Source organism: Geospiza fortis, unplaced genomic scaffold (assembly GCF_000277835.1).
Source record: "Geospiza fortis unplaced genomic scaffold, GeoFor_1.0 scaffold450, whole genome shotgun sequence".
Lineage (NCBI taxonomy): Eukaryota > Metazoa > Chordata > Aves > Passeriformes > Thraupidae > Geospiza > Geospiza fortis.
The window spans coordinates 2,440,954-2,450,446 of NW_005054416.1; the positions used below are offsets into that span (position 1 = coordinate 2,440,954).

A 9,493-nucleotide genomic window follows, 5' to 3' on the forward strand; every position below is an offset into this window, starting at 1 on the left:
ACAGCCCCTGCTTGTGCAGCTCCAGGAAGCAGGAGCAGCTGAAATTCCCGTCCACCAGCCGCAGCCTGGGGGGTCCTGGAGAGGGATTGGTGATGGAAGAGGAAGTGTTATGGATTGGGATGGCAATTTTTTCCACTATTTATTGGGAAGTTCCCAAATTTGAGGCTATGGATTCCTCGGGATGAGGTGCTTACCCGTGGGCTCCGGGGTGGTGGTTGGGGGTGCCGGTGGGGGCTTGGGAGTGGTTTTCACTGGCTCTGGAACGAGAAGAGAGGGGCCACGTGGGCAGGGATGATCCCTAGGGATTGAGGTGGCCGGGCTGGGGGGTCCAGGCTCACCTCCACAGGCAACAATGACGTGCTCCGTGCAGTTTTCCAGCTCCCATTGGCACTCGAGCGGGGAACTGCACCTCCTGGCCTGACTCTGTGGCCCTTTCCCACCGGGAATCATGAGCTTCAAGGGCTCAGAGGTCGGGGGACCACACTCCAGCTGCTGGCAGATCCACTCCAGGTCTCCCACGCTCACGCTCTCCCAGCAAATCGGCCTCCATTGGTTTTCCCTCTTCACCTCCAGTATCCCAGTGCAGCGGCAGCCGCCTCTGGTGAGTCTCAGGATGGATTCTGGGGGAAAACACCAGGGAAACGCCATCATTAGGGGCTTTCCTTCCTTTCCCGGCAGGTTTTCACCCTGGGAACAATGGAAAAGCCCCTTGGGAAGCAGTGCAAGGAATGAGAGCATGGAGGAGTCGAGGGAATGTGGGGGCCTGAGCTGGGACCCCACGGCGCCGCTTCCGGATGATGCAACTCCAGCACCCGCCATGCTCACGGAGCTGTGGAGGCATTCCCAAAGGGCTGCTCCCAAATTCTCACCTCCATGGATCTGGGTGGCTCCTCCATTGTCCGGGATGGCTGCGAGAAAGAGCGGAAATGGGGTGTCAATCCCACATCCCACCCTGCGGACCCCGAGTTTGGGACAGCGGCTCCGCTGCTCGGCCCGTTAATGGTTATTTTGAGGAAAAGGGGATTTTGTGGAAAAACTGGGTTTTTTGGGGGAGAAAGGTGATTTGCTGACTCCCCATCTGTCTGCTGGGGCATTTTTAGGGCTGAGAAAAGACTAGAACCCTGCAAATTACTGCTAATTAGCCCGGCTCCTGGTTGGAATGTTCGGGAATGGTGCCATGAAGACGGAGGGAAGGGTGAGAGCTGTCAGGGAATGAGGATGTGGAGATACCTGGCCACCTTCAGCACCACTGGCTCAATCTTGAGACCCTGGGGACCCCCAGAGTGAGGTGGGTGGGGGTTTGAGGGGTCACCATGGTGCTTCCCACCCCAAGCCTCAAACTGTGGCTGGCTCAAGGTGCTGATCCCACTTGGAGCGGGAAAACCGGGGGGGGCTCTGCCACGAGATCCGAGCGGTGCACGGAGGTCAGAGTGCCTGATACTCACCCCACATTCCTAGCAGGAGGCACAGGATGGGCAGCCGGGTTGCCATGGGCTCCGCTGGTGCCATGGGGGCACGGGAGGCTCCGGGGGCTCCGCCGCCTCCGCTGCCCGGCCCGGAGCAGGCGAGGGAGGGGGCCCGGACAGGAACCGGCTGTTTTTCCTCCCTCTGTGGTTTTTTGACGTCACCTCTGGGCCCGTTTGAAGACTCTGTTGCCTCTCTGGGTCCCGCCAAGCATGAGAGGAAAGGGGTGAGAAATGTGTGGGGTTCAGCCCCCGCCAAATCCCCGGGTCTCCACATCTCTGGGAGAGGGAGGTAGTGAATATATCCAGTGCTGAGGGAGATCTGGGGGTGCCCGAGCCCCCCAGGCTTACAGAGGAGTTGATGCCCATCCTGACATCCCCTAAAACCCTGTGGTTACCCCCAGGAATGGGATGGGGGAAGGTTTTATCCAGGCACATCCCAGGTTCTGCCATTCCAGGGACACCCTACACCCCTGCAAGGGCACGTGGGGCACCAGCGGTGCTGGACCCGGCCAGGGCAGAGGCGTTAATTGATTGCGCCCTAATTAAATGCTCCAAATCCAGGTCAGGCATGCTAATGAGGCAGCTGTTTTCCATTGACTCTGTGGTATTCCTGCTAGGAGAGATGGATGGAACTTCCCATTCCATCCTGCTCCAGCGTCCATGGATGCTCCGGTCCCCAGCCCTGGAGCGGGATCTCAGCATCTGGGTGCTCCTTGTAGCCATCACTCGCTCTCACCCCAGTTATCCCAGGAGTTCTGCTGATCCTGATGGGAGCAGGCCCTGTTGCAATATCCCACATGGAGGTCCTGGAGCTGCCCTCCACCCACTTTGGCTTTGAAAATTCCCTGGAAAAGGGGTGCAATTCCCAGGCCTGCTCTGAGATTTCAGTGGAGGGTCCACAAGCAGCAATCCCCCAAAATCAACCTGAAATTTGGGATTCACCTCAAACCTCCCACAACTCTGTGTCTCTGGGAAAGATCCTGTTGTCCAGGGGTCTGTGATCCCCATGGATATGGGGTGCCCGGGATCCAGCCCTTCCCTCAGAGCCGTGGCTGCCTCTGGAGGCCATGGAATCCCAGGGGTAGGATTTGGCTTCGGATCGAGCATCCGCCTTGCCTCGGGCGCTGCGAGTCAGCTCAGCATCCTGAGCGTGCCGTGGCAGCTCGGGATGATTGGAATCCCTTCCCGGGGGGAGTCTGGGGGGCGCTGGGAAGTGCTGACAACGCTGCCAGCCGTGAGGAGCCTTTCAAAAAGCAGGAGCTGCCTTTGGAGCGAGCGGGAATGGGCTTGTCGGCTGTCGGCACGCTGCTGGGATCATAACGATGAGGAAAAGGGGGATTTTCCGGGCGGGAGCAGCTCGGAGGAACGGTTGGCACTGATGTGGCTGCGTGGGGATGGAGGTGACACCGTGGCTGGGTTGTCACGCTCCAAGGGCACTGGTGCCCCCAGGTTGTTGGTATCCCCAGGGATTTGGGGTCCCTCAGGGCTTTGGTACCTTCCAGGGCTTTGTTATCCCCAGGGAACTGGTGTCCTCCCGGGAATCAGCACCCTCAGGACGCTGCTGCCCCTCTGCACATCGGGATCCCGCCCAGTACATCCAGACTCCCCGAATTTTGGGACCCCTCCAGGGCATCAGGACCCCCCGCAATTCATCGATCCCTCCAGGCTTTTCCATGCGGCGATCCCAGCGATCCCAGCATCATCACCTCCCTCCGAGCCCCCCCGGCGCCCGGAGCAGGGCTGGGGCACCCCCCGTGCCCGCTCGCAGCCCGCGCCTCGCCCGTGCCCTTTGTCGGGGTTTTGCTGCTATTTTGGGATTTCCTCCGTTGTTGCGGCTCCTTTGTGCGGGGCCTCTCGCTCAGCAAACAGCTGGAGGATGTGGGGGGGGGGCACATTTTCCACTTGGGGTGCAGCTGAACCCCGACCTCCTCCCCGGCGAGGCAGAAATCCGACGGCGGGGCCGGGGTGGGAGCAGCCGGCTTGGGATGGGATGGGCGGTGGGAAGAGGGGCAGAGGGGTCCCAGTCCTGGGGTGATGGGTGGGTGCTGTGCCCCCTCCCAGCCGGGAGCACCCCAAATCCCAAAGCTGGGATGGTGCTTGGCTCCAGGAAGCTGCTTGGCTCCCGCTTCCTGCTGGGATATGGATGGACTGGGCCGTGCTGAAGGGTTTGGGGGCTGTATCCCACCCTCATAGGGCACCATCCAGTGGGTTTGGGGTGGCACCTCAGTGGCTTCCCTTCCAGCACCCCTGGAGCCTTCCTGGACAGGATTTATGGACAGCATGTTCCCGGGATGGGGACTGTCCCCGGCAAGCTCTGGGGCGACATGTGGGACTTCCATGTCTGCCCTTCCTGCAGCTTAATTTCCACCCCTGGTGCTATGGAGCTGGATCAGGGCCCTGCCTCCCCCTTCCCTGCTCCTGTGGGTGGGATTTGGGATATTTGGCCATCTTTGTGTTACTTAGTGGATGAGTGGGAGCCCTTGGTGGCCCAGCCTCACTGCAGGGCTGGTGACACCCCTGTGGACAAGGGACACGGTGGGAAAAACTTTTAATGGCAGCACAGAGGAGAGGGCTGGAGAATTCTGGAGGAGATAGCTGGAGAATTCCAGGAGATTTGGCCTCTGGAGTGGTGGGACAGGCTCAGTAGGCAGAGTCCTGGATGTCGTCGTAGTCGCTGCCCTCGGAAAAGTCGGGATCCTCCCCGTGTTCTCCCAAAGGATAGGATGGATCTGACCAGCCTGCAGAGACAGAGCCCATCAGGAGGATTTGGGCATGCCTGGAGCTCCCTGTGTGCCCCACCAGCAGCGCAGGATCCTCACCTGGATGTGAGGAGGGGTCCTCAGGGGGCTCCCTCTCCTGCACGTTCTCGTACCACTCCCCCGAGGAGGTGCTGGAGCTGCCGTCGGGATCAGGATCGGGATCTGCCGGAGCTGCAGGTGCCCAGGGCTGGGAGGGCACTGGGGCAGGCACTGCCGGGGCAGCTGGGGGAGCTGGGAGGAGCAGAGTCACTGACTGGCACTGTCCAGCCCGGCTCCCACTCCATGGGTTCCCATTTCCTCACGGAGGTTGAGCCCATCCATCTTCCCATCCCTGGGGTCCCTCTATCCCTGCTCCCATCCCTGCTCCTCTGCTTGGGGTCCCTGAACCCTGTTCCCTCCCCATCCCTGTGGTCTCTGCATCCCTTTTTCCCATCCTTGGGGTCTCCCCATCCCTGCTCCCATCCCTGCCCCCACCTGTGCCGTAGCCATGGGCAGTGGGGGGAATGCTGCCATTCCAATAGGGCTCCATGGATGAGGATGAGCTGGAGGAGCTGCGGAGAGGGGGACTCGGCCTGGCCGGCTCTGTGGGAACAAAGGCATCAAATGTGGGAACAAAGATACTGGAAGAGGGCATGGCCACCCCTCCATCCGTGGGAGAGACCCCCCTTGTGCCATACCATCCTGAGGAAATGGCTCCATCCGCTCCTGGCTGGGTCTCGGAGGGAGAAGGTCCTCCCTGGGATGCCGGCGCAGGGAGTCTGTGGGAAGGGCAGAGGGGTGGGCACGTCCTGGGTGACAGGGATCCCGGGACAGGGCCTCAGGGATCCCAGAGAAAGTGGGATGCTCACTGTAGAAGGTGGACAGGGCGATGGGAGGCTTGCTGCTGAACTCATAATATTCCGAGTCGGAATCAGAATCCTTGGAAATGACTTTGGCCAGACAGTCTAGGGGGTGACAAGGGGATGTGGCATCTGTCACCAGCTGGCACCTCTGGCCCCACAGCCCCTGGGGCGACCTGCCAGACCCACCTGATCCTTTGGGAAGGCTGGTGGGAGTCTCCCTGTAGTCGTTGGGGATCCCGGAGGGTGCGTTGGGGCTCTGGGAACTGTGGGTCACCAGGACTGGCATGGGTATTCCCAAGGAGGACATGGCTGTGGGGACAAGGGGATGCACCCACTTCATTGCTCAGCTGAGCCCAAAAAGTGGGGATTGCGTCCCAATTCCTTGTCTGGATCCAGAATTCCTTACCACTCCTCTTCCTCAGCCTCAGCAGGGCAGCGGAAAAGGCCAGCACGGAGAGCAGGAGCAGCGTGGCCAGCACCAGGCACAGGACAAAGAGGGGACTGTCCACTGGTGGTGTCCCCAAGGTCGGGGTCCCCTCCTCGGCTGGGACAGAGAATGGACACAGCTCATCCCACATGACTTGTTCCTCCTGGGAATTTTACCCTGATCCCAGGGAATGGCTGAGGGCTCAGACACTCACCCTGCAGGACAGTGACATTCCTGGGCGTCACCTCAGCCACTGTGGGCACTGGCATCTCCAAACCCTGGGAGCCTGGGAAGGGCAGGAACAGAAATGGGATGCTTGGGAGAGAGCCGGACCCAGGCCGTGCCTCAGATCCCATCGGGAAGGATGCGGTACCGTGGCAGATGACCCCGGCGGCCCAGGATTGGTAACAGGGAGCGGATTTGTTGAAGGTCCAGTGGCACTGCGCCAGCGAGGGCTGCGGGATCCCGCACATGTACGTCATCTTCCCGGGGAGCGTGTGTGTGAAGGCCAGCCGCTGGAGCGCATCCCCGCATCCCAGCGCCCGGCACAGCACCGTGGCCTCCGTGTCGTACCACGTGCTGTTACACACCGTGCTCCAAGTGCCTCGGAAAAACACCTCCACCCTGCCTGCACACCCATCCCGGCCTCCGGAGAGCCGCCACTCCTGGTGCTCTGCGGGAAGAGCGCAGAGGTGAGGGCGCGCCACCCGCACCCCCAGCTCCGGAACGTTCCAAACCCACCTGAGCAAACCACGCCGGCGTCCTCCTTGTGGCTGCAGTCGTGCTCCAGCACGGCCGGGCAGTCCCAGAGGTCCTGCTCGTGTCCCTGGCATCCCACCTCATCCCGGAGGATGGGGCCGTGCCCGCGGCCGAAGGTGGCGTTGCCGGGGGCTCTCACGGCGCGGCCTCCGGCCGCCCGCCAGCCGCAGCGCTCTGGGAGCTGGGAGAGGCGCCGGGAAGGGTGAGCTGGCGTCGTCCCAGAATCCTGAAAAGTGGGTGTGGGGATGTGCCTCACCCTCCCACACTCACCCGGTGTCACCAAGGTGCTCCCTGCCGGAGTGTTGGGAGGTTCCGTCGTTTCTGTGGGGACTGTGGGGAGAAAGGACAGAGGGATGAGGAGCTGAGCCCCCCAGGATTCCCAGTTCGGAGGGATGCATCCCACACCCACCAAAATGTGGCCAAGAGGATTCTCCCAGCTGTGAGTGGCACAGTGGGAATCCCCCCGGGCTCTGGCAAAGTGGTCATGGAGCTGCTGCATCCCAAAGATCAATCCCTGTGTGCCCCAGGATGTTTCTCAGGGCTAAATCCTGGTGTGGGATCTGCTGGGAGAATTTGGCCTTAAATATGGGAATACTGGGACACAACTCAGTGGTGGAAGAGCTGAAATTTGGGATGTCAACCTGCATCCGTGTTGTTCCCGCCTTCTATTTCATCCCTGCAGACACAGAGGGGCTGGACCTGCCCGTACCCACCTGCCTACACCCATTCCAGAGCCACAGGTGAGTGGATGATCCAGTTATCCCTAAAAATGCCCCATTTGGCTCCTCCAGGGGGAAGGATTCAGCCCCAGAAGTGAGGCATCCAAGGGGCTGCGTGGGTGGGAATCCTGGGAAGAGCCACCAGAGCTGGTGCAGTGTGGGTTGGAGTTAAAATGTTCAAGGAAAAGGCCAGGGATGAGGGGAGAAGGTGGGAATGAGCTGCTCCAGGTGGGAACAGAGGAGCGAGAAGGGCGGAAATGGGGTGATGGGGCCGTTTCCTGATCAATTGGAGGCCTCGAAGCAGCTGCTGGCAGACATTTTGGCGGCCAAACAATCCCAAATCCTGCCAGGGTGGGGAGGACAGGTGGTATCACATCCCAAAACCATCCAGAGGGTACATGAGAGACAGGATGGGCTTCAGGCCCTGAGTGTCACCCTGTTCCCAAGGGATTGTAGGTGGAATGTCTCTGAGAGCACCTTCAGGGGCTTAGGGTGCTCTTCCAGGGGTTCCCAGGGTGCTTTTTGGGGATCCAAGGGGACATTAACCCTTAGGAGAACCCCCAAGTCTTAGGATACCCTTTCGGGGCATCCCTTTCCCTCCGAGTGTGTTGAGGGGCAGCATCCTCCACCACTGACACCCCTGTTGGGGACCCCCCAGGACCCCCAGTGCTCCCCATCCCAGGGAGGTGGCAGGTCCCCGACCCCCAAATCTGTGGCTCCACCGCCCCAAGGTCCCAAGGGAGTGACAGCAAGGGCCAGGATGGGGACGGTGACGTACCTCGTGCAGGTGCCACAGCAGAGAGAGCCACCAAGAGCAGGCAGAGCCCCCCCATCCCATCAGCGGGGCAGCCCCATGGGATTCAGGGCTCTGGGATTCGGGGGACCCCTCTCTCAGCAGCCTGGGGACGTGGCTTGGCCGTGCCCCCGCGCTCCGGCAGCTCCGGGAGTGTGGCGGTGGGCAGGAAGCCGACTCAGTACTCTGGGGTGGAGGAGGGTGATGGGGTGGCTCCATCCTGCCCTGGCGGGGAGGAAACAGGGTTTTGGGGAGCCCAGAGACCCTCCGGGGCACGGGAGCCTCGTGGGTCTGCTGCTCCCAGCCCGGGGGACACAGATCTGGTGGAGCCATCGTGATGCACAGCTCGTTTGTGCCTCCGGGTCGTGGATTTGGGGTGGTGGCACTGGGGGACTCGGGGCCTCCCAGGATGTGGGGCATCTGTGGGGTGATGAAGAGCCAGGAATTCCCCTCTTCTCCCTGTTTTTTGGAGTCAATGTTACCTGCAGCTCCACATCCTGAGCGTCTTCCAGCACAAGCAGGATCACCCCAGGACCCTCCAGGAATATTAGGTGAGGGGTAAGGCTGGAATTTCCACGGGTGGGAGGTGGGGCATCCCAGGAGACATTGATCCCCACCGTGGGTGAGGGCTGGGATCCAGCTGAACACTTGGGGCCCCAGGATGCGGGGAAGGGGGGGCAGGACTCCAGCCACCCCATTTCAGCAGGGTTTTGGGAAGTTTGGAGAAGCTGGGAGCAGGGTGATGGGATGGGGGATCTCCTGCTGTTACCCAAGGTGTCTTGGGATTGCTGGGACTTACTGGGAAGCTGGAAGAGTGGGAATCCCCGTGGCCACTAATATAGGGAGGTGCTGAGGGGACATTTGGGAATGTCAGGGTGGGAACATGCTGGTGTTGGGGTTGGAAAGGTGGAGGAGGAAGATGGCAGGAGAGGGAGGAAGGAGATCCCTTATCCCAAGGTGACCCCAGCTGGGCCACAGCCAGGCCCAGCCCTGGATCCAATCCCGTGACCAGCTCCCACATGGAACCAAGGTCAAGGGCATGTGCCCATTCCCAGGAGCCTGGCACTGCCATGGGGGCAGGGTGGGACTTGGCGTCAGGATCACAGGAGACGGCACGGAGGAGAATCCCAGTGGTTTTTTTAAATACTTTATTTTTGTAACAACATCAGAATTAAAAATTTTCCATAAATACCAGCCCCTGGCAGCCCCTTCCCGGGCGTTCCCGATAAAAAATGTGTACAAAACGGATGCGTGGCCGGGGTGAAGGTGGGGGGGATACAGGATCCTCCCCGGGATCAGACCACAGGATTCATCACCACCATCATCATCACCACTATGAACACCATGTCGCAATGAGACCCAAAGCAGTAAGAGCATCCCAAATTCCTCCCCGGTGCCGCCGGGATCCAGCCCCCGTAAGGACAGGGCTGGGAGACTCCCCCCTCACCCTCTGTGGGCACCTCGGGGTGGTCCCAGGAGGCCACCAGTGGTCCCCGGCCCATCCCGCTGGGAAGGGGGTCGGTGTCCCCCCAGCACGGCACGGGGAGGAGGTCGGGCCCTTACTGGTTTGCCCGGGAATTGGGGGGTCCGGGATTTGCCCCCTCGGGGTCAGGAGCTGCCGCGGATCCTCTCCATGTAGCTCCGGAGCTCCTCGGGATCCCGCAGCCCCATGTCCTCGCACACCCAGCGGATGTCGTCCTCGCTGGCCACCAGGATAGACTGGACGTG

At 61.1% G+C, this 9,493-nt stretch overlaps 3 protein-coding genes across 3 annotated transcripts in view; all 3 read right to left on the minus strand.

The window, feature by feature from the left end:
• CD5 (CD5 molecule) overlaps positions 1-1,524 on the minus strand; it is a 4,621-nt gene extending 3,097 nt beyond the window's left edge. Inside the window, exons 1-5 of the mRNA XM_031061520.1 lie at positions 1,446-1,524; positions 870-908; positions 339-620; positions 195-257; positions 3-75 (exon numbers count right to left, since the gene is read on the minus strand). Of these exons, the coding sequence (XP_030917380.1) occupies positions 3-75; positions 195-257; positions 339-620; positions 870-908; positions 1,446-1,509 (521 nt within the window). The 5' untranslated portion in view covers positions 1,510-1,524. The remainder of the gene's footprint in view (positions 1-2; positions 76-194; positions 258-338; positions 621-869; positions 909-1,445) is intronic.
• A 2,485-nt stretch (positions 1,525-4,009) lies between these two features.
• On the minus strand, positions 4,010-7,805 carry CD6 (CD6 molecule). Its single transcript, XM_031061575.1, has 11 exons — positions 7,751-7,805; positions 6,236-6,583; positions 5,868-6,167; positions 5,709-5,780; positions 5,474-5,611; positions 5,254-5,376; positions 5,074-5,169; positions 4,903-4,983; positions 4,700-4,807; positions 4,286-4,447; positions 4,010-4,204 (listed from the first exon to the last, which is right to left on the minus strand). The coding sequence occupies exons 1-11, from the start codon at positions 7,803-7,805 to the stop codon at positions 4,107-4,109; spliced, it is 1,581 nt and encodes a 526-aa protein (XP_030917435.1). The 3' UTR covers positions 4,010-4,106.
• A 1,091-nt stretch (positions 7,806-8,896) lies between these two features.
• Positions 8,897-9,493, minus strand: part of TMEM132A (transmembrane protein 132A) — a 4,915-nt gene continuing 4,318 nt past the window's right edge. The window contains 1 exon segment of the mRNA XM_031061521.1: positions 8,897-9,491. Within this exon segment, the coding sequence (XP_030917381.1) occupies positions 9,374-9,491 (118 nt within the window). The 3' untranslated portion in view covers positions 8,897-9,373.